At 40.3% G+C, this 24,601-nt stretch overlaps 1 protein-coding gene across 3 annotated transcripts in view; it reads right to left on the bottom strand.

Annotated features, from left to right (window-relative positions):
• ASAP1 (ArfGAP with SH3 domain, ankyrin repeat and PH domain 1) overlaps nucleotides 1–24,295 on the bottom strand; it is a gene marked incomplete at both ends in the record, with an annotated part of 132,326 nt that extends 108,031 nt beyond the window's left edge. For all 3 annotated transcript variants that reach the window (XM_080339328.1, XM_080339329.1, XM_080339330.1), the window contains 2 exons: nucleotides 13,681–13,810; nucleotides 24,237–24,295. In XM_080339328.1, coding sequence (XP_080195454.1) covers nucleotides 13,681–13,810; nucleotides 24,237–24,295 — 189 coding nt within the window. The remainder of the gene's footprint in view (nucleotides 1–13,680; nucleotides 13,811–24,236) is intronic.
• Between the last annotated feature and the right edge of the window lie 306 nt (nucleotides 24,296–24,601).

Raw genomic sequence — 24,601 nt, 5'->3', positions numbered from 1 at the left:
TGAAATGCCTACATTGCTGAACAAACAGCATCATTTCTCTATACGCTATATTTGCCTTGTTAATGGGCCTGGAAACATAGCACAGAAACAGAAAAGCAGCAGCTCTATTCATGCCATAGTTTTCTACCAAGGTGTGTGTATATCTTCTGTACTGAGGTGTCTATACGTACCCTCACACAAAGGGTAAAACAGTCAGGTTAATACAGAAGCCTGATTGCAGGTTCCATTCACATCTTAATCATAACACACCACCCCCTATACTGTGTCACTACAAGACCATGTGTCTCTATGGCCTTTTATTAAAACTTGCCCTGGCCCATCTTGTATAAAGGCTGGATGGTGCTCAATCAATGAACTGCTTTTTAAAGCATTTTCAACCTACTATGATCATACACTCCTAGGTGTGTATTCCTTTTCCTTCCTGTTAAAATACTACACCAAAAGAACCTCACTCTGAAAACAGTAATATTAAATTTCCTCTTGCAGTTTTATGAGACTCTACCATAATCTCAGAGCTTTACAATATGAATGAATTTGCCTGGATTCCTGTCAAAAACAGTAAAACACCAGAGTAGGGTTAAAATCTTCCATTCATCTTAAGTGCCCAGTGTACCAGAATTTTATTCATAATTTTTTATATGTTTAATGAATACACTCAATTGCCTTCAGGTGGAGACCTCCATATTCTCTTCTTTCAACTAGATTATTCAACTTCAAGGCAAACTCTTAGAAGTTACGAAATCCCAATTACTGGTCACCTGGAAAACATGCTGTATACATCACTTTTCTAATATTTCAGGCAAATTCATTAACTGAACAGGGACAAAACCCACTTCTCTAGCATTAAACTGACCAAGGGATCTTAATTTATTTTCTTCCAATTGCTCACTCCACATAGAGGCCTTTGGCCATACGAGAAATAACACTACAGTCCTACAGCTTGTATAAGCAATAGTTAAAAATTCACACTGTCACAACCTAGTGGTTTACACATTTAGTTCATCTAGAGCTGTTTCAGGAGTGATCTAATCTTTATTTAAAAATTCTCAATCATGGTTAAGCTGTAACTTCCTTTGTAAATTCTTCCAACGGAAGGAGCAGAAACTCACCAGGTGAAGTTATATTGAGCAAGTTGGCAGAACCGAAACAACTGAAAAGTCCTCAAGCACCACACTTCACTCCCTGATGCTCAAGAATCATGAACAGATACCATGTTTCTTGCAACTAATTTGTCCTCTACAGGTGCACCTACTTCTAAAGCCTTGGGCACAACTTCAGCTCTGTTTCACAAAGTTTTCATCCTCTACCACAGATTACAGGATTGTTTCAGAATTAAAGAGTAGCAACTCTTTATGTAGCAACTTGACAAAAGACATTCCAAAATGCTCTATTGAGTAAGTGATAAATCATAGGCTTCTGGTTTAACTTTTGGCAAACGGACAAAGGTCCAGCTTGCGTGTTTACAATGGGCAAAATCATTCTATTAGAGGTGTCCATCCAAGTATCTTTGTACACATTGTACGTGTGCTTTCACCACACTACAACTACTGGCAGAATATCATTGCTCCATCCAGTAGCTCACCCTTAGAGTTTAACTCATAAACCAATGATATCACACTAACCTCCAAGTCAGTCACTGTTTCCTGGGTTTATGGCATGAACTATGCCCTGTACCTCGGCTAGATTGCCTGTGCTTTTCTCATGGCACACACACAGAGTGTTTCAAAGAAATAGTTGCATTGCTATAAAAACAATCACCCCATGCAATGCTCACTGCAAAACAAACAAGACTGTTTTAAAAAATACTTCTACACATAATTTTTTCTATTCTACATTAATGTTATTGTATCATTATCTTAGGATAGCAGTACACACACCTGCACCCAATGAAGTAGCATTATTACTTGTAGGAACAAGTTATATGGCATGAAGCAATAGAGATATTGACAGGAAAAAAAACAAGGTAGGAGAGCTCATTATTGTAACTATCAAAACACAGCAACAGACAGCAAAAAAGTAAATCAAATAAAATTGAAAAGGAATATACAGGCAGATAATTGGCTTGTTTGCAGCCAGGTTTGGCCTTTCACACAAACATTAAAGCTGTAGAAAAATGTCCAAGAGCTGTGTAAGGTTCAGAGAGACATTAGTTGCTTCCGTATTTAGAATATGTGCAATATTCACTGATTCAACTTAAAGGAAGTTGCTTTATTGCAACTTGTTGCCCAATTATATTACAGAAACAGGAAGCTATACGGAACTAGAAATGAGTTCAGCAAATAGATGAGGCTTTGCTGAAGCAACACTATTATGGATATTTTAACCGGAAAGCACAATACCCAGGGACAAAAATATTTTTGAAGAACCTATGCCAGACATGGTGAAACAAAGCAAGCGAGGAAGCATTTGAGGCACTTCAAATGAAATGGGAAGACAAGGAAAGACAGGCAGTGAATTTCAGGGTTTAAGTCAGTAACATCTACAACAAACAGCTTCATTAACCTGAAAAGTGTCAGTAAAGAAAATAAATGTTGCATTTCCTCTCACATTTTCTCTGCCAGTTTAAACCAGGTCTCCTTCCCAGCACTTCCTGTGAAAGCAACACTAACTTAGCACCAGAACTGCCACCAGAGGACTATAAACATTTTTAAAAGAAAGGTTTTAGAAAGAGCTAGCATCTCTTTCACTATAACTGTACTAGTGAGCACATATTTTGGGCATTCAGGCTTCGGCAGGCAACCCCACCCCAAAAGATGTTACTTCTCTTGTACACCTAAATGACATCAGCTATACAATACAATCCTTTTTTTCCAAATCTGTGTACAGACAGCCCTGGAAAACTAATTTAAGTAGGTCTTCACATCAAAGAGCCTCTGCAAGCTTCTTTTATCCCTCCCAGAAGAGGCTAGAATGTGGGAGGGAAAAAAAAAGACAAAACATCCCCAAAGAATGACACCAGTGCAGGTGTTGCAGACATGACAATATGCTAAAAATTATAATACATATGCTCCTGCCTTGCAAAAATCAAAATTATTTTTCCCAAGTAATTTTTCCCAAATCAAATAATAGAAAGCTTAATTTTGGCAAGGCGTCAAATGAAGAACAATTTGCAAAAGAAATCAAAGCGGCACTTATAAGGTTAGGGAAATGTAGTGTGCAAGACCAGTTTTGCAGTAAAAACAAACAACTTTGTAAAAACATTCCAGCCAACTTTCATTCAACTTTCTCTTTAAAGTTAGACTGATTACTGAGTTCCATCTTAATGACTAACACAGACAGTACAAACACTCTTCTAGGATAAGAGGTTGGATTAGACAACAAACATAGTCAGGATATCCCACTTGATCAGTGACAGCATCATCGCTCTTAGTTTTTAAAATTTCCCCATAATTCTAATAGTAAGGGAAGAAAAATACAAACCAAAACCACAACCAACAAGAACATCTGTGTATCTTACTATACATTTAAACTAAGTCCTTAAAACTTCTTCGTTAAAAGTCACCCATTCCTGCCGATTTCAAAAACACCATCGCCATTGTACATTATGTTATTCAGAATACGAGAACAGACCATCATGGTCCTTTATGTTTACAACGTGGCACAGAGTTTGCACATCCTGTTGTACTTTACAGACCACTTTTCTGGAGTTCCCAGACAACATCTTTAGCACAGAAAGGATTGCTCAATATGTCAGGGGACTTTAATTTCCCAGACCCATCCCAGCATCATTTAACTTCATTAAAATTCAACAGTTTCATAAACGGACAATTAACAAATAGTTTTTGAAGGTCGTAAGCAGGCACTCTGTCATCACTGAACAAAGTGTTCGAATTTGTTTTAACAACACTGTTACATCTTTTCTAACGCTTGTCTTCACTTCCTTGACACACACGGGACAAAACAACAGCTCAACTACTTTCATCGTATGTTGCACTTGCAAAACAACATTGGCAAGCAGAAAGTATTTATTAAAATGGTATTATTTGGTTTTGGTTTTCCCTGAAAACTTGTGGATACCCCATCATTGGAAGTGTTCAAAGTCGGGTTGGATGGGGCTTTGAGAGACCTCATCTAGTGAAAAACATCTCTACCCACAGCAGGGAGGTTGGACTAGATGATCTGTAAAGGACCCTTCCAACCCAAACCATTCTATGATTACTTTCAAGCAGTGCTACATGCCACCTTCGTGACTCAGAACTACCAAGAACAGTTCTACAAAAATGCCATGTAATCTGAATTTGAGCACAGCAAAAGTAATACTTTTCCAGAAGACACGTAAAAACCTAAACATTGCTTGGGCAAAAATAGTCTTCAGTAACTACAACCTGAACTATCTCAGAAATCCAAGTTTTCCTACCCAGCAGTAACACAACAGTCTCATTCCAAGATGACCTGAATAAAACAAAACCTAATTCCATCAACAGCAGCAAAAGCATACAAACTGAGATTTAAATACTGAAACACTTTCTCAGTGATACGCTCAACACGAAAATTTTTGAATTCTATAACATATGTAAATAATAAAAACAAAATGTGGAAATTTGACATACATGTATCAGGAGCAGATCATAACAAAAATATTATGAGTTTCATGTAATCATTAGAGGGTTTCTGTCTTGTTTTAAAGAAATGAAGTCTTAAGAATCTAACCAAAATAGGATATCTAAATCCTAGTGGTTTCATAAAAAGCCACAACTTTCCTGGCAAACAAGACCTCCTACATTTTACTCCCTCTCAGCCCCTATCCCCAAGATGTTTTTTTGAAGTGCTACAGAAAAGACTAAGTTGCATATCAAGAACACTTCAAGTATGTTTCTCTCTTCAATCTCAAATTCTTGCTTTGTGAATCCAAAAATTATGAGACAATTTACCTGAAAAGTAAACCATAATACAAGAGGACAGGAAATTAGAGTTCTAAACTCAAGGTGGGAGCTCCAGAATTCAAAATTCAGATAATCCTCCTCACAGAAGTAAAGACAATCCAGCAGAGACATATTTAGGCTGTAACATAGTCATCACTTTGCAGAATACATTAGCTGACTTTCTATTGGTGCAGGCTGATCATTTAAAAGGAATTATATCTTTGTCAAACACTCAGAAACTATTCAAACTTTTCTTAAAAATCACAGAAAACCCCGAATTAGATAAACGTTGTGAAATACAGATTTGTAAAAATGTGAGCAATATCCTATTTCCTCTATTAAAGAAGTCTTTCTTTGAAGGAAAAAAAAAGAATCAACTTTGCTTACATCAGTTTTATTATGTTTAAATGTGCTGTTTTTCCAAAGAATACGCTCAGTGAAAACTTCTAGCTGAAAACACAAAAAACACATTCATGAAACTACATACCCACTTGACTCTGCATCCATATCTTCTAAAAGATTAAATTATGCAGTTCAAACAATTTTAAGGAGGACTACTTTGGCCATCTTTTGGAGTTCTGAACGCCTCTGTGGACAGACATCTCACAGTGTTTCCAGCCACCTGGTTCAGACTCATAATTCAAAACAATCAAACAAAAACCCTGAAATAATAATAAAAAAATACCCCCCCTCAAAAAAGAACAACCTCAAATCTAATCAGAATTTCTGACTTCTCAGTTTCCTCCACATACTTGCAAAAAGCAGCATGACCTTCCTTTAGCTGTTCTAAGGTTGAAGAAATAGTTTCTTCTCCTTACGTGATGTGGTCTAGGCCCCTAATCATCCTTGGTCATCCTCACCATCACTTGTGTCAGTATGTCATTTTTCTCATTTATCAGTGAACCCCAAACATAGTACTCCAGATGAGGCCTCAAAATTACTGAATAGAGCAGAACCACCACTATTTCTGGCTGCTGGCTGCATTCTTGCTAACACTGCACAGTGTGTGATTGGTTTTTGTCACCCACATTCAACTTGTCCTCCACCTGACACCAAGGTCCTATCCTAGAAACCTGTCTTCTAGCCAGCCTGTACTGCTGCACGGGGCTACTCCATCCCTGGTGCAGGATTTCACACTTCACTGAACCCCACAAGGCTCCTCCTGTCAAACCATTTCTCCAGGTCCCACTGAATGGTGACTACCCGCTAGCATATCAAACAACTTAGTACCACACCTGCTGAAATCAAACTTCAGCCCATCATCCAGACTATTAAAGGACACCAAATAGTACTGTTCCAAAAATCAATCTTGAAGGGATACCACTTGCAATCTGTTACCAGTTGGACTTTGCTTCACTGGTCACCCTCTAGGCTTGGCAACCCAGGTGATGTCCCAACCACCCTACAGGTCACTTCTCTGGTCCATCTCTCACCAGCCTGGATAAATGGCTACCAGAGCAGATAATGTCAAATGTCTTGCAGTCCTACAGACTTTTATTTTGCAGAAAGTTATCTCCAGCATCATACCAGATTTTCAGTGTTTAGATCAGGAAGAACTCACAGAAGACTCTATTGGTATCATAAGTATCTGTTTCTGTACCAGAAAGGCTTATGTACTTCTCCTGATAACAAATGTAACAAGAAAGGTCAAGCCAGAGGTAGCTATTAAAAATCGAGAAAAAGCATACACCCTCTGCCTTAACCATGGTAACAACACAACTTCAGGCTTGTCCTTTCACCAGTGGGTGAGACACGAAGCCTGCCGGCGTGCCCATGGGCACATCTACGTGGATAAAAGGGAAATGGAATCCCAATAGCGTTTTGTTGCTTTTTCATAGGAGCATTACAGTTTCCCATAATCACCACAATCAAAACCACTGTCCTCAAAAGTCCTACTTGTCACAATGCTCATGCAAAACTTCAGCATTAGCCTACTGGTTTTTAAAACCCAATATATGTAATGCAGATCAATACTGTCTCTTTAGAAATATAAAATAACTGCCTCCTGCACTTTTCAGCAGTGACTGTACTTCTTGCTGTTACTCCTTCAGGAAAGGAAACTTATGCTATTGACTCAGGAGTTTTCCTTCACACTCACCAATAAACTTTAGGCCTCTTGGCCATTATCAATCAAACCTGACGGAACCATCTCTAAGAAAAGTACCACAGTACATGTTACTAAGTGAATTCTGAAAAGTTTCTGATGAAATATAAAAATATACTATTAGTCTAGGGCACTTGTTTCAGAACATGTTTATATTGCCTACCTTTTGCACCTGAAACAATACTAATAACTAGCACTCTTGGCTTGATTCTGCCTAATGATTTTATTGCCATTCAAAGTTAGATGTCATGTTCTTTCCTACAGTTCTCTGTAGATTTGTTGCACATCTGTTTTAAAAAACATATTAACAAACACCTTTATTCACATGGTTATACTAGACAATAGTTACAAAAAAATAGTTATACTCATTAGGGTGAGAAAAATACTGGAAATTAAATCAAACAACCTAATTCTGTTCTGAATCACTCATCTGCAGTCTTTCAGTGATGCCATGCTGGATTACAAACACAGTTTCGTGGGTTGCTCTCCATCGCCCTTCTTTTCTCTTCAAATGACTTCTTCTGGTTTATCACTTTTTAACTACAGAAGATATTTGCACAGGACTTCAATCTAAACACTAAAAACAACTTTAAGTCAAGTCACTTGATATGTCTCTCTCTTCTCTATCAGGGCCTAAGCTCCCATGACCACACAGCAGACACTCTGTCAGGATTTATCTGAAGGGCACACTACGCAGAATGCACCACTGAGCACTTTCACAGCTTCCCGTCTGATGAGCAAACATGAAGAAGCCCGGTGGGCCTTCAAAACAAGAAGCAGGACTTCACTAAAACACATAGGAGCTACCAAAAAGCAATAAGTACTTTCAAAAATGTGCATAAACTGAATACAGATTCTCAAAAGGCAAAACTAATTAATCTGCCACAACTGAAACTTTGAGCTACCAGTGAGTTTCTGTTTTGTTTTTCCTCACATCAGTCACATTTAGGTAAAAGGAGACTGCCTCCTTATTACAAGCAAATGTTTCAGCTACTATCAAATGAAGGGTAAAACTGATTACACACTAAATGAATAAATACTGTATCATGTAAATGTAAAAGCATCCTCAAGTGCATTTTTGTGAAACACGCTACTGTAAATACAGGATATTGCTGTCAAGTGTCCATCACGTTTTCAATAAAGTGATCAGGAGTCACACATCACCTGTCACTGTGGTCTCTGTGTTTTAGAACACTCATATACCTATTTATATGTCTTTGGTCCAATTTGCCATTTAATGTAAAAACAGTAACAGTTATCCTGAGTTTTATTTACTAGACAAAGAAACTTTTCTTCGCTGGTTCTTTTGGAATGGTCTGCTACCACAAGCATATTTCTTCAAAAACTGAAGACTGCTTGTGGTCTGTTACGTAAGAATCGGCTCCTGACTACAAAGCTCTCTGTGATGCAAGACTGTTTGTGATTGCCATAAGTAACAGGTTACAAGGTTAAGAAATGTTGGGTTTAAGTCTAGTGGTGCTGGGGCCTCCTGGATTCCCCCCAGAAAAATAAAAATATATTTTAATATAAAAAATAAAGAAGAATAAAGAATAGGCTATTATGATTTACCTGTTTTAATTATATAGAGGCGTTGCTTCAATGGAAATGAAGTGATAGAAACAACAGAAGGTATTTCTCTTCAGACACACACATAAAACAGATCTTACCAGTTTTCACAGTTCAGGGTAATGAACAAAGTCTGTGCGCATTGCCAACTAAAACGAAAAGTTGATTTAGAACGGAAGTGCTCATGTTCTCTTGCATGGTTTCACCCGTCTCCCTTGATAGAATACTTTGTCGCTGAGAAAGGATCTTGCAGTAGAACAGTGTATGAAATCACTGTAGATGAACTGACTGTATAGCAGTTTCAGTGCTACACAAGTCTCTACAAAATCAGAAGGAGGAAAAACCCTGTCCCCTTATCCTTGTTGCAAGAGTCCTTTCACCAGCAGAGCAAGAATAACTCACAGAAACTGAAGCACGAAGGGAAAGTTACATACAGGAAACTGCAAAAATTATTCATAGATAACATACTTTCAAATATTTTTTTTCTAAAAGGCAAAACAAGAAACCCCTATACTTTCCCCTCTCTAATTTTAGAGAAGCGTCCATGACATGATGAAGAACACTGAGAAATCTTTCACCTTCAAGTTATGTGAGATTATACCAGACTTGCAGTGAGAACAAGTTGGTCTTTCACTGATTTGCTACAGGTCCAGTTGAGACCAACAAAGCTCTAAGCTCCAGCATATCAGCAAAATGAGAAACAAATTGAGCAACAGTCATTGCAAGAATGATGGTTTAGAGGTTTATTTATTTATTTATTTTTCAAAGCAAACCCCAAACATATCTGCAGCCATATTTCATCGCACTCATCAGTTAAACTTTTATTAGAAAAGGATGCGTATGACACGATCTAATTGTCAGAAAGCACATTTTGAGTTTTCAGCTTCTCACTGAAGAGCAAAAGAAAGAAAAAAATAACGTTAATCTTTAAAGATGCTCAAGTGTCACAAAAGTATAACAGTAAACCAGGCATCAGAAACTACTGCAGCTATTCTTTATTGTATCATCACCTTCTAACTGCCCCTTCTTATCTACCAGCCTGCCTAAAGGGAATTTAAACATTTAATCTTAACCTCTGTTTCTCAAGACAACCCCACAAAACATCTGCTGCTTTAGGACTCAGAACTGCCTGGTCATGATAACCGAGTTATCCCCTGGGTGCAAAGATGTCCTTTCAGCTGGAGCTGGGACACAGCGGAATGGTAATCCAGCCAGTCTTGAGAGGATCCCACATGTGCGCTACTTATTCTCAGAACAGATGTCATCATTCCCTAAAAATTCCAACTAGCTCGCACAGTAATATCAACTCAATGATTACAATCAACTCTTTAAAATCTATTTGAGAAACACAAATCGTGGAGCTACTGTGGATATAAAAGCACAACTGGCAAGAACAAAGCAGAAGGTATCTTTTAAGACATTGTATAGTAATCTGTCTATACTATGTTAGAATTTCAACTTAAGTCACTAACCATCCATCTACTATGCAATAATCTATCCCTCATATGAACACAATAAAAAAAAACTTCTCCCAGTTTCACGCAGTAATATGAAGCAAAAAATGTCTTATTTGCATGAATGTAACATTTTGCTGAAGAAATCAACACAGAAAGGAGTACAGACTGAAAATTCTCATAAACTAGACCTAGACTGCACTATAATGGTTTTGTCCCCTCACCTCAGAGTTAGGAAAAAAAAACCAACAACTTTAGCAGTAGAATTAATGTTAAAATTTGTGTTTACTGAAGGTCACTAGGTAACATTCATAATTTAAAAAAAAAAATTATCATTAAAACAACTCTTGCAGTTCTTTGGCACTTACTGTATAAGATGCCTAAGCCTGGCTACAAAGACAACAGCAACTTTTTTTTTTTCTGATGTGACTGGATGACAAAAAAAAACCCCTAAGTTTTGCCTTTTAAGAGGAAAAAAAAAGCTCGTAAATTTTCCAAAGTTTCAGTAGTTTAAACAACGTAGCATGAAACCTTTCCAATCTAACTCCTACATAGAAGCATGCAATAACTATTTTCTCCTTCAGTAATACTACAACAGATTTAATTAAACTTTGGGGCTTTTTTGAGGGTGCGGGGGCTTGGTTTTATTTTCTTTTTTAATAAGTTACCCACAAAACCAGGAATCTTTCCTAGGGTTCTGATTTTTTGAGGTAAGCCCTTGGATTTTGTTGGGCTTTCCACTAAAAACTTGCCAAATGCAAAGTCACCAGAATCAGTAAAAATGCCTGCTCTGATTTTCCATCTGACACTTGTACCAAAACCGCATCTAACTGGATCCAAAGTCTCCTCTGAAAAGAATTTTAGTTATAATAGGAAAAGAGTCACAATTAGGAGATAATACAGATCAATCCACCCAGCTGAACTAACAGCATTTCTACTGGAGGCAACCAGTTGAAAAAAACCCAAACCAGTAACTGTGTCTATTTTATTATTTCAGAAAACTTCCTAGTTGTGATCAATTTGCAATTCTATAATGCCTTTCTAGAACCAGACAGAGACACAGATCCCCTCCCCAAAACAGTCTCTCTTTTTATGTCACATTCTTTATGAAAAGGTAGTTCTGGTCCAACCACTGATCTGAGCTATGGTAGGAAATAACACCCAACTAAGAGGCTATGAAACACATCTAACTTTTGTTAAATCTGTTTAACTTCCCCACAATTCCTGTTCAGAAAACAGATCTAGTTCATTCTTATCTAAGATAAAGACAATGATTTGTTTATCCACAAACCAACTGATAGTCACTGGGGTAGGTGCAAGCTGTGTTGTCTTAAATTAGCTTTAAAACAATTACTTAAGACACTTCAGGCTGCAGCGCCATGCCAGCACAGAGCTTGATGCTGCCTGCAAAACCCCAGTGAGGGCTCCAACCCACACTCAAGTCAAAAATCAAACAGCTGCAAGGATGGGCTCATTCCCTTTGTCTTAATAGAGTAGGCTCAAAATTGAAGTTCAGGAGCTGCTTGAGGAGCTCATCTGTTATCCATGATGCATAGACAATATCAGTGGCAATAAAAGCTACAGAACAGCCACTTCAACCATTCAGTTTCAACTCCCTGCTTCATGTGAATCACAGCCTTAGGTAAGGAGGAGGACAGAAACCAACCCAGATACAAAGCAGCAGCAGCAGAACTGCGTATGGAAGCTACAAGTAAAACGACGACACACGCTCTAAGACTCTAATGGAGCACTTCACCTGCCACATTCTGACCATCTGCATTTCTTCATGCAAATTAATAAAAATAAATTTGGGAGAGTTGCAGATTTTTGGAGTATGTAACAGCAGAGCATATTTATAGCTTGTTTCCCATCAAATAAAGCACTTTTTTAAGTTACATATAACAATAATACAAAACGAGTCCAGAATCAATTTGAACCGCAAACAGTTTAAACAGGGCACATAAAATAGTCATACAAACAAAAGAAATTCAAGAAATAGCAATGCAAACACTAGAAGTGCTTACTATTCTCTGTTCTTCTGATTTATTGCTGTCAAATAAGACATGAAAACTCTGAAAATATGCACAGTCCACACAAATGGTGCAGAACACTGTGTATTTATCTTCTATACTTTGGTTTTCTTTGGATGGGCATTACCATACTCAGACTGTACTGATGAATCTTCCAAATCATGGAATCATTATACTGTATTCTTACCCTAGAAGTCACCAGTTATGGCAGAATCTGTATTTTCACTTAACTCTATGGAGATTGTCAACTGTACTAATAAGTATACCAATAGCTGTACCTATTCCACACAATTAAGACCAGGGGGCAGCAATACTGTCAAACACAAACCAAAACAGGTTGATTTCTTACAAATCTATGAGCAACCATGGCTTAGTTACATGGAAAAAAAAAAGGCAGTTACAGTTATGGAAAAGTTATGAAGTTAAACTAGGTTACACAATAAAATATGTAATTTTAAATGCACTCTTACAATCACTGTTACCTAGTCAGTTATTGTAAACAATAACACTGTTATAATTTTGAATATAGACAGTTTAAGAGGCAACATAATTATTTTTAATCCTCTGGAATTATAATTTCCATATCCAAGAATATCAGGAGAACGTCATGATTAACACTCCTTGCATACCAAATACTTAGCTCATGCCAACACATTCAACAAAACTAAAAAGAATCTATTAAATCCATCTCCTGGATACGTGCAGACTCCTCAAGAATTGACAAATACTTCATGAACTAAGAGTATAATCCAAAACAACTAACTGCAATCTATGAAATAATAGCAAAAAATAGACTTCTTTCAGTATCATTAAACTAGTACCTTCAATCAAGCACAGGGTAAGAGAAGAGATACACACTGTCTTGTTTTAAAGTTATTTGGAAGACGTTTCCTCATAACTGCTGACCCAGTCCATAAGAAATCACACTGAAACCTCAAGTAGGAAGCAGTGGACTGATACGCCATAGAAACCAGCTCTAGAAGTTTACCTGTTTTCACATCCCTATTTCTTCACAGAGAAGCAGGATGAACATTTAAATGACCCTCACAATAAGCATTAAAAAAAACCAACAAACTTCAACACTGAGGCTTCAAGGTTGAGAGATGCTGAAACTGTATAATCACTTCTGCTGCATTATTTTGCTCTCCTTCCACCACCTATTTTGCTTTCATATGATTTTCCTCACTCCACATTCATCCTTACCTCATTTCTTGAAGTCTCCCCTTGGCAGGTTTCCGCAGTCAAGAGTTCTGTGCTGACTTGATCTAACGAGCGGCAGGGGGAAAACCTTTCCTAACGCTCCCAAACAAAACTCAGCTTTCCTCTTCCCTCTAAAAATCCCAACATTCACACTTCATTTCTAGCGCAGCAACCGCCAACATCAAAAACACCAAGAAGTACAAGGGTAATATTTAAGTTCAGGCATCTGCTTTACGCGCTAATCTTTAAGACGCCAGGGCAGGGAAGCTTTCTGTAACTAGCTCAGCACAAGAGCAAAGTCCCACAATTAAAAGACCACATTACATGCATACCAGTGCCTCTAGCTCCCGTGGATTTGGGCGGGTGATACTGCCCCGTCCCTGATGCTCTTTCTCAAAGACACACACACACAAAAAAAAAGGGGGGGAAAAAGAAAAAAAGGGGGGGAGGGGGGAATGATTTACCTCTTCCAGCAGCGTGACCGTATTTCTGCAGTTCTGCAAGCGGGTGGTGAAGCTGGAGGTGGTCGGGGAATTGTAATCCTCTGTGGTCTCGGCGATGAACTCCGACACGGTGATCTGGTCCGGCATGATCCTGCCGCACCGGGAGAGCCCAGAAGGAGCCGAGCACAGCGATCCCGGGGAGAGGAAGCCCAAGTTTTGGGGAGGGGAAAAAAAAAAAAAAAAAAAAAAAAAGACAAGGAGGAAAGAAAAAAAAAACACCACAAGAGAGGGAAGATGTTAACAGCCAGCAGAGACGCGCAGCATCAAAGCAGCGGAGCTCCAGAGCCAGGCTGAGGCTTCGCCCCCTCCAGTCAGCCTCTCCGGCCGCCCCCTCCTCCTCCCGGGCAGGGCTGAGGGGGGAGAGGCGCCCACACGGCCGCGGCCGCTCGCCCCGCCGGTGGGGAGCGCTCCCTCGGCTGAGTGCGGCCGCGGCGGCTGCGGGGACGAGGCCGCCTCTGAGGAGCCCGGCCCCGCCGCTGAGGGGAGGGCGGCGGGAGCGAGGGGAGCGGCGCCGCCAGCCCCCACCCCGCGGGGCTCAGCCCCTTTCCCCACCCGCCGCCGACCCCCCTCACGCCGTTCACCGCCGCCAAGTTGAGCACTAACTTGTGCGGGCTCCGGCTGCGCCCCCCGGCCGGGGGAAGGAGGGGACGGGCCGGGGGCGGCGGCGGCGGCGGCGGCGGCTGGGCCGGGGCTGGCGGGGGTCCCGCCGCCGCTGACAGTCACCCGGTGACTGACACGCGCTGCCCAGCGCCCGCCCGCAGCCGTTACGTGGGGCCAACGAGGAAGTGCTCTGCGCATGCGCCAGCGCCCGCCTCCCCTCCCCCTCCCGCGGTAGAGCCGCCCCCTCCCCCGGCCTCGCGCACCGCCCCCCCTCCCCCGTTCCCAATCCGCGGGGGGCGGCGGGACCCTGCGCCGCTTTCCCCGTTTGTCTCTTACAGTGCAAGCGAGGGGTTTCGGGGGGCGCACAGGGGCGGGCAGGAGGGTGCTGGGCTCCCGCTGTTGACCGCGCTGGCCGCGCCGCCCCGGGGTGCAGCCCCCGGCGTCAGCCGCGGGTGAACCCCAAAGGAAAGTCAGCGGGTCTTTTTCTCCTCCTCTAAGCCCATCACAGCCCGTTAAAGCCCTTTTGCTTCAAGCCCTTGTGCTTCAAGCTTCCCGTGATGTAAAGCGTGAAATAACCATTGCTGATAATGTCAGCGCTTTAAGCAATCTGGCTATATAGATTTTCACTCTCCATATGCTCAGATAATTTTTAAGAAGTCCTGCTATGTCTCAGCGACGCCTTTGAAGCTGCTATTCCTGATATTTATTACTAGTTCTGTTCCTGAGCCTTTTCAAGGGGAATGGGAGAGCGGTGTATCCCCATCACAAGGGCTGTATTGCTCAGCGCACCACGGAGCCCTCGCACAGCACAGCAGCACCGGTCTGAATCCTTCATCACATCCCTGGTATCCATCCTTTGTGTTGTTTACCAGTCCTGCATCCTTCCAGAAGTAGCATTCCTGAATAAGTTAAAATATCCTTTTATCTGTTGTTGCATCATGTAACTCTGGGAATTGATAGGAAGCACTAATGATGTTTTTTTTCTCCCTTTTTTTTTTTTTAAGCTTAGATTTTGGGGCCCATATGTGCCTTTCTAAAGAAGGTTATGTCTCAGGAGGCTCAAGTAATTATGGTCATCTGCCGCTTCGGTCTGATTTACTTAATCATACCATGTGTTTTCCTTCTCTTTGGGATTCTCTCCACAGAAGCTGGGAAACTCAGGAATGGTAAATATTCTCAAATCTGAACGATGAAATATGAACAGCATTATATGGATATATCCATTTCAAAGGTTTTAATATTCTGTGGATAAAGACCTACGCCTGTATTGCAATGTGCTAAGTCTTTACATGGTTTTATATGTAATTCTAAATAAATGCTTGTACAACTCAAAAAGAGTTGAAAACATCAACAAAAGCCTGCGATGCCTGAGTAAGCATAAAAAGGAGATACCTCATTTGTGTATATCCATAAAAAAATGATTTGCATGCAGTTCTGCCAGCAAAAATATGGCCAATACTCCTGAGAAATGGTCCTGCCTGAACATGTTTCTTTGATTTCATTGCCTTAGCAGAAGCCCTCTGTATGGCCATGTGATTGCTGCTGCTGCTGCTGCTGCTGCTGCTGCTTCACGTGATCCGGCTTTCCGGCACAAAGCTGCGGGCTCGTACAGATGATTGTTAAACGTCATGAGACTCTGAAAGGTAGAGTAGGCAAGAGGAGGAGGAGGAGGAAGCCAAGAAAAGCACTGCGTGGGAGTTGCACTGGAAAATGGATTTGGGCGAAAAAAAGAATAAATAAATTGAAGCACTGAAGAAGTGATTTGAAGGGTAGGAAGCAAATCAATTGAGGATCGTGTTTGTAAGAGCAGTGGAGGAGGATGAGAGATCAAGACGATAAAAATGGCTGGTGGCATCAAAAGCAGTATGGAGAGCGAACTGCCTGGCGGTTTGGGCCAGGAAGAGCTACTAGGAGTTCCAAAAAGGGCAGTTTCAGTGTGCCATGCCCACATGGAAACAGGATGTGTCATGGGCTGGGATATGGCCTGAGGGGCAAACACGACCTGTGGTCATCCCCTGTCGTGTCCTGCAGAACATCCATCATGGGCTGTCACACAGCTGCTCCTGAGCCAGACCTGAGCTCCACGCGTTGGCTACGGTGCTCACGTTACAAAGAGACCTCACCCCTCTATAGCAGATCCCGAGTGAGGATAAATCCATTGCACTGATGGGTAAACTGGTTTAATGAATTGAGTACTCTCAGTGTTAAAGTTGACTTGCTCCTCTTCAGGCTGGAGTTATTGAGCTTAAGGACTAGGCTTGGATTGTAAAATAACCTCATCTGCTAACTGAATGACTAAACAAATCCTGCCCCAAAGAGTGTGGAAAAAAACTGGACATATTGCTACAAACATATTTTCTTTAATACCGTTTAGAGAAAATTTAAACTGCAGCATTGAAGAGCCTGTTCAAGAAAGAAAGGGAGGAGGCAGGCCAGGGAAATTGGAGCAGTGAAGAGTGACAGAATTGAAGGCACAGCAGCGAGTAACAATAGCTGAGCTTCTATGTTTCCTCATCAGGAAAAAATGCTATTTTGAAATAAAATACTAAATATATATAACATAGAATTAATACAGAAGACTACTGGGAGATAGAGCAGCAGACAAGTCCTAAAGACAAAAAAAAAAGGGAGATCAATAGCTACTGATCATAATTGCCTATTAGTCTGGGGTTTTGACGATTTTGAAATTGCTAACTCTGCTAGAGAGAATATGGTGCTCACTTTTGCTGCTTTGAAGCAGCATTTCCTCTTTCCCCATACAAATGCTAGTACAGAAAATAACCCAATGGGCATGACCTCTTTAGGCCTGGATTATCTTCACGTAAACTCACTGTAAGTAAGATTTGTTAATTAATATGATGTTAAGAAAAAATAAATTATACAACTTGCCTATAAAAATGTGCTTACATTTAAACTAGTCAAATTATGTAACTGTTTCAGATAGCTTTTAGTGGATTTCAGATTTAACCATGTTTCCTGTTTTGAATTGTGATCAGTATCTGAGATTCACTTTTAAATTTGTAAGATGCACCTCTCTATAAATTGTCACTAACTGAAATCACTGTTTCACTTCACAAATGTCAAAGAATAATCAGCAGAGTGTGAAAGTTATATTTCACAGCGTCTGCTCTAACGCTATCTTAGTCTGTGCGAGATCCTGGGGGAGGCTGTGCCGCAGCCTTTTTCTCATGTAAGACTTGCCAGTAGAAGTTATGCTTATCTCATCTCACTCCTTTTGGTGTTCTGGTGCAAAATGCATCTCCGTGTCCATCCTGGGAGAAGCTGAGGAGCGTGCAAACAGCCCTGGAAACACACTCGGTACTGATGAGACACTGCAGTCAAGGAAGTTGTGCTGTCTTGCCATACTACCCAATGATTCAGTCTACAAATCCCTTTGATACCTTGCCCTCTTTAACCGTGATCTCCAACAGCATAATTAATTACAGCAAGTTGATAATATTGCTGCAATATTGGTGATACACATCATGCGTAGGGAGAGGCTAAGGAACATAGCAACGACAGCACAAACTACTAACACGGGTGTTTTGCAATAAGCTGAATATTGACTATAGTATTTTTCATTTTATTGTACTCTAGTCATCTTAGATTGAGATCATCAGTTCATTCACGAGAGCTGAGCAGTTGTCATCAGGTGATGATGAATATTGTCATCACAGCAAACTTTCAAACATCACAAATATGTGCCAGAGGTGAAGAGCCACTTTGCACTTGCATTGCTCTTCATGTCATCAACGCAATTAACTGTTTAAACCACGCAGCGGTGGAGTAGAGAACAGCAAGATTATCTTTCCACTATAGATAAGGAAAGCGATACAGTTGGCTGTGGCTCTGCTGACCTAAAGCAGGGCTGTATTTTTGGCTGTCTAGCTTTAGTCGTGCAAAGTCAGCTCTTGGGGGTCTCAACGCCTCAGCTGTGCGGAAACCCATGGTGGATGTCCCCTGGGATCCCATTACACTGCCCGCAGAGAGCAGCCCCGCAACCACCCCGAGGCCACCCTTGTCTGCCGCACGGATAGGGAGCTCACAGACAAACTCAGGTGTGGTTGCCGCTTGGTTTTTGGAAACAAGCTTGACCCGAGTCCCTGGCTGTGCACCAGATATGCTGTCAGACAAGATGCCTCCAGGGCCACTTGCAGCCTGTCAGTGTGGCGGTGAAGCGAGGTGTTCGCTGGGGAGGGAAATCGCTGTGCACGTGGCTACTGTGCATGAGTCCTCTTGATTAGTGCAGACATGGTCATGCCAGGGTCTCACGTGTCAAATTTCTTCTGTGTTATTTTTTTCTTCCCAAGTATGAAAGAGATGATGCTGCTTTGCAGATGAGGGCTTACACCTACACTCGTGACTTTCAAAGCTCCCATCTTGGCTATTACTGCTGATAGAAGTAGTCTAGACCGGGCATTAGTGTTTGACTAAAACATCAAATCATTGAAATACACAGGCTTTTGTAAGTAAACTATATAGTTGTTCTTTTTACGCTCCTTAGCATTTTAACAAACAGAGAGAGTATCACCAACTCGGCAGCGAATAGCAACAGAACTAGTGGCATGCTAAAACTCATCAGGAAAATATCCTTAGGCTATGCTGCTCTACTATACTGCTATTCTGAATAAATTTGTGGTTTGGTGTTACATTCATCCCATTTCAGCTAAACACAGCAGTCAGCATTATTTCCCATCCTCCTTCTTATCCTGACTCACTGTATGGCATAAGGCAATCTGAAATTTCCTGAGAATACATCTGTAGGGTAAATTACTGTTGCTACATTTTTATATTTACATATCCAGATAACTGCTGACAAAATTAACAGGAAATGTTTGTTTAAATGTACGGCCATAAGTACTAGAATACCCACAAATATTTCTGAACATCAACTCTTCTCATTTGAGTTGAATGTTGGGCTTAGAGGATGAAAGGAGCTTCAAATCAACAAGAATCTCAGCAGGATGAGTTTGGCTTTTGGTTTGGGAGTATCTCGTGCTGAAACTCCGTAAGCTTCTTTTTGTTGATGGAACTCCCATAGTTTTGTTTTGAAAAACATTTATGTAAGGACACATAACATCATCACTTTGTACTTCAGCGGGAAATGTTTAGTCAGGAGGAAACGCACCTCCAGGAGCTGTGTCCTCTCAGAGGACAGTCCCATGGGCTGACTGAGCCTTGTTCGAAACGTAACAACTACATTATTTTAACCTGCAGCATGTTTACACTTTTAATATCACGTAAGTGCGTGGTATACTCACAGGAAAAGGCACAATCCATTTTAAATATCGAAGCCTACATCACACATTGTGACTGGTGCTAATTTGCTCAAGGGGAACTTATACGGTAAACTGCAAAGTGGTTCTACTTGCAAAATAAGGCTGTTGGATTTGGCATTTGCAAACAAATTTTTGAAACGCTTCTGTTATTAGGATAGAAAAGTCAGGTAACTTGGCAGTCAAAGAAAAGTGTTCTCATCTAAATCATAGCATTGTACATGCAGAAAATAAAAATTCAGATCCAGAGAATATGCTGATTGCAATTCTGTATTTTTAAGCAACAGTATCTACCAATATGGCTTATGGACTACATGAGCTGCATCAACAATTTCTGTTGCCACTGTGACTGTTTGGAATACAAGGATCGGCTGATTTCAATTTTAATACTGTCATTACTGAGCATTTGTCTCCATTTGGTATTTAAAATTAGATAAGAAAACATAAGCAACTGTCTCAGAAACTACAATGTCAGTTTAAAAGCCTTTTAGCACTAGAAATAGTGGCTTAAACAAAAGGTTAATTTTGCATTCTTTCAATATTAATATGACAGCAAAAAGAGAACCCATTGTGTTCTCATTATAAATGACATTTTGGTAACATTAAGATCTTGTGTTTTTAACACTATGTGTGCCAAACAAATAAGATTAAATAAAAACATTGGAAATACACCACTGAATGATATATTTTACGTCTTATTTACTTGAATGTCCTGTGCAAGGAGCATGACTGAACGATAGGTAAGCTCAAATCAGCATCTCAAAGGACAGCTGAAAATAACAGCGCTGCAAATGAAGTGCAGCATTGAGTTTCACAAGATTAAGCTGACTAATCTGCTGATTCAGTTTTGCCTTTGTTTTTTGGTTTTGTCATGCAAGATCAAGAGTCATGCCAGCAAACACGTAATGGCATTCCAGGCTCACAGTAACAACAACAAGCAATGGGCTGTTCCCCTGTAACCTCTGCATCCTTCAAAGAGAAAAACAGTGAAATGCTCCCCAGCAGCAAGAGGCAGCAGACTAAGAACAAGGAAGGCATGCTCTGTTGTTGTTGTAGTTGTTCTTGTTGTTGTTGTTGTTGCAGGTGTGCTGATTTGGTATCTTTAGTGCACAGAGGTTTTTTTGTTAGAGATGCTCTTTTAAGAAACATTACTCCAGTTCATAGGAAACGTAATACTGCGTGCGTTAAGAGGGATCAGATTCAAATGCAGCCCTTAAAACAGCTACAGAATATAAAAACCCAGCAGTATATTCTTCTATAAGGACTGTATTTTTGACAGTCCAAAGATATCAAACTCTTATGAATGCTGACGAGTAAGAAAATTGTCCATGGAGTCCCTGGCGAATTGAACCCTTGTCCACAGTGCAAATGGGAAGGGGTACTCAGATTGAAACAGAAGTAAGAGTCCTTCCAAAGCAGGAATTATAGTAGCTGTATGTATGTATGTATGTATGTATTTATTTATTTATTCATTTATTCATAAATAAATAAATAAGAAGGAAATGAAGGAAAGGAAAGGAAAGGAAAGGAAAGGAAAGGAAAGGAAAGGAAAGGAAAGGAAAGGGAAATAGCAATGACTCAAATCAGAGGGTGATACTGCAGAAATGAACATGTTGCAGGACAGCTGGCATGGCAGGCTCTCCAAAAGAAAAAGAGAATGAAATAAAGCTTCAACCCGCACTGCAAACATTTCAATATTTTCTTTTTCCCTCTGGAAATGATAAGGCTGTGTCATTATCCCAGCACAGCTCTGCTTCTACCTAAGCTGCTAAATGGATGCTGATGGCAGCATGCATCTTGCCTGCAGTGAAACTGGAGGTTCCGACCAAAATGAACCTGGGAAGCAGTTTGAGAATGAAATAAAATCTCTGTAGACTGGGATCGTGTCCTTGAGCTGCCACTCATGACTGTGACCTGGCATTTGATCTCTGTGTGCATCATTTCCCTATCTGCGGAATGCAGACAATTACATTTATTTTTCTAGGTGAAAGCACACCGGGCTTCTCCTGCTGAGTAGTGTTATATCAAAACTAAGTATTTTTATTATACATTTTCTTACAAGAGTTTCAAAAAATAGCTGAAGAATGAGAAGGGGTTTCAGGCCAGACAATTTCATCAGCACTTTATTGGATAGACAAAAAGTACTGGCAGGTAAATTGAAGAGTTACTTTCTACTAGTTGTTCATGACGTGAAAATATAAAGACAAGAGATCTGGTTTTGTGAGGGTTTTTTCATAGCATCATAGAATGTCTTGAGTTGGAAGGGACCCACAAGGATCATTGAGTCCACCTCCTGTCCCTGCATTTGACAACCCCACGGTTCACACCGTGTGTCTGAGGGCGTTGTCCAGTCTCTCTTGAATACTTTTCTGTATTATGAATTTATTACAATTAGAGTAGTATTAAATGAAAGAAGATAGACCGAGACCCCACCATGCTAAACAGATCCAGAGAAGTCATTTGAGGCGTCATGCCAGCTCTTCTAAGGCACAGTTTGCAGATGTGCACATGTATGGGCCTACCGAGTTAGAAGTTCAAAAGCTGGCATATAGTGTTGACTGAGCATACTTAATTTCTTAATTTCCTAAAGAGCATCTTGTTAGAGAAATGCTGGAAATAAATCTGCAGATGTTGGATGTTATAAAAAGGGCCCTTGCAACCACTGAACTCACTAACACATCTGCACTTCCTTTAGAGAAGCCTCTATTTTCAAGGATAGATCACTTGGCCAGGCTCTAGGCTTGAACTCAGCATAGGAAATATTCAATTTAGGAGCAATGTCTTTTGTTTTTTTTGGGTTTTGTTGGTTGGTTTGTTTGTTTTAAGAAGATCAATACATTTGACAATACATAAGACCTGACAGAATTGGAGGAGTATCCACTTAAATGCTCAAAGGCTTGTCATGAAGCAAAAATTGCTCAAATTTCAAATTAAGGTCTATATGTTTTATTAAAGTAGTTATTTGAATGTTGTAGCTGTGGAGTTCTGTTAAGACAGGACAGCAAACAACCATCTGGAAGTTCTTGGAAACTGGTCTTGCTGCATGGGCCTAGTCTCCGTTGGGTCAGTGTTCACCTGATGCTAAATGAAATAAAAAGGTTTGGAATTTCAGTCTCAAAGTCCATCACAGCGGCCTCTGTCTCTGATTACTTATTTGCTTCTACTTTTACCTACTGAAAATGAGCTTGCTGCTTCCCAAGTGGCTCTCCATTGACTACAGTAGAGGGTGATCATCTGCTAGTCTGTCCTGCCCCTAATGATTTTTTGAAATGATTTTTTAATGATTTTCTGACACCAGCAAATTTGAAAGGGGGGACAGGAAAGATGTCAAAATTCATCAGTTCCTAGAAGTTTTGCGGGAAAATAAAAATGAGCAGAAGAAAAACACATTTATTGCCTCTATGGATAGAAAAGGCTCACCCTCATCTTGTTCTTTGTCAAGATAATTGGTGTAGGAGAAAGGCTCTGTAAGTATCCCAATCATGGGAAAGGTTTCACTGATGGTTTATACCTCCTCGGGAGCTGCAGTCAAGACCTAAATCTGTAGGAAATCGGGTTTCATTAATTTCAGTAATCTCACCACTACTTATTTGCTTGTTGGTGGTTGTGTTGTATTTTATTCCTCCAAGAAACTGTAGGAGCAGTAGGACATAAAGACTTAAGTCTTGTTTCAAAATCAAATAGAAGCTTGATAGCTTCATACCTTTCAAAAGATGATTGTTTGACTTCTGGTCTCTTGCTTATTTAAGGCATCATGGGCTTAAAAAAGAAAAATATGTGTAGCCATGTGACAAAGCAAATGCACCAAAGGAAGATTTATTCAATTTTCAGAAGATCAACAATGATTCACTCCTCTTGGCTGGGCTGGAGTGCAATACGGTCAACCCTTTCCCCCAGGGAAGAAGAAAGGATGAAAGTCCCAGGCGGGGAGCGGTGGCCTGTGCCAGGACATCTCCAGCCCATGCACCAGGTACAAAGGAAACCTCAGCCTTAACCAGCAATGTTGTTCTTGTAGGGGGGTTGAGTCAGACAATCCACACGTAGCTTTTAGTGGTTCAATGAAACACAGTCAAAACTTTAAAACACGAGCACTCACCATCCAGAGGCTGAATAAACAAAAGCATATTTAGACAACTGTGCGCTATTCAGCACTTTATGTCACAAGAAGAGAGTCCCTCATCTTTCAAGCCCCCGCACAAATCTTGCCATAGATTTTTCAGGCTGATCTCAGAGATCTGTTGTTTTCAAAGTTACACCAACATCAGTTATCAGATCTAGATGAGTTGAAAGGAATTACAAAAAGTGTCCTTTTTATACCCTGCCCCCCCTCAGTCAGCTTTGAAATCTATGAAAGCAAAGCAAAATGCATAATAAGTGTTAGTGTTTATTCCAGCACTTGCTCAGGCAGTCAATGTTTTGCAAGCATTTACTGATTTACTGGAATTTTTGATCCTTGGAAGGATCAATAGTTTAGACCTTTTCTGAAAAACATCCACTGTAGCAATGCCCAAAATAGCTTTAAGCAGGCACACAGGCAGGTATTGCAATTGATAAAACCAATTTCTTTTAAGCTTATTTTTCATAGATTCTGGTCTCCTTTTTACTCTTTAAACCAGTTACTTATATTTATGTCTTTCTTACCGATTCCATAGTGAATCTCTTGAAGAAAAACTTGAAAGCCTGGAAGCTGAAGATCTCATGTCTCATCTGTCACGACCAGAAGCCTACCTACATGAGGAGAAAAGACCAAGTAAGTAAAACTAACCAAAGCTATGGAACTGACAAGGTCACTTATTCACACAGCCAGTTTGAAAAAATGTCTATTAATTCTTCAGTGACAGCAATTTATCATGCGCTATTTGATTACTGCATTTGATACTATGAATTTCATTGTGGTAAACAGATCCATTAGAAATCCCCTGAAAATATAATAACACCTTATTAAATATTGCTGCATGAGAGCTTCGTTTAGCTGACTGGGTAAACTCTTCCTCTAACTAAATGTG

This window comes from Nesoenas mayeri (genome assembly GCF_963082525.1).
Source record: "Nesoenas mayeri genome assembly, chromosome: 2".
Classification (NCBI taxonomy): Eukaryota; Metazoa; Chordata; class Aves; order Columbiformes; family Columbidae; genus Nesoenas; species Nesoenas mayeri.
Note: the sequence above shows the minus strand (reverse complement) of the source record. Positions and strands in the feature narration are given on the sequence as shown.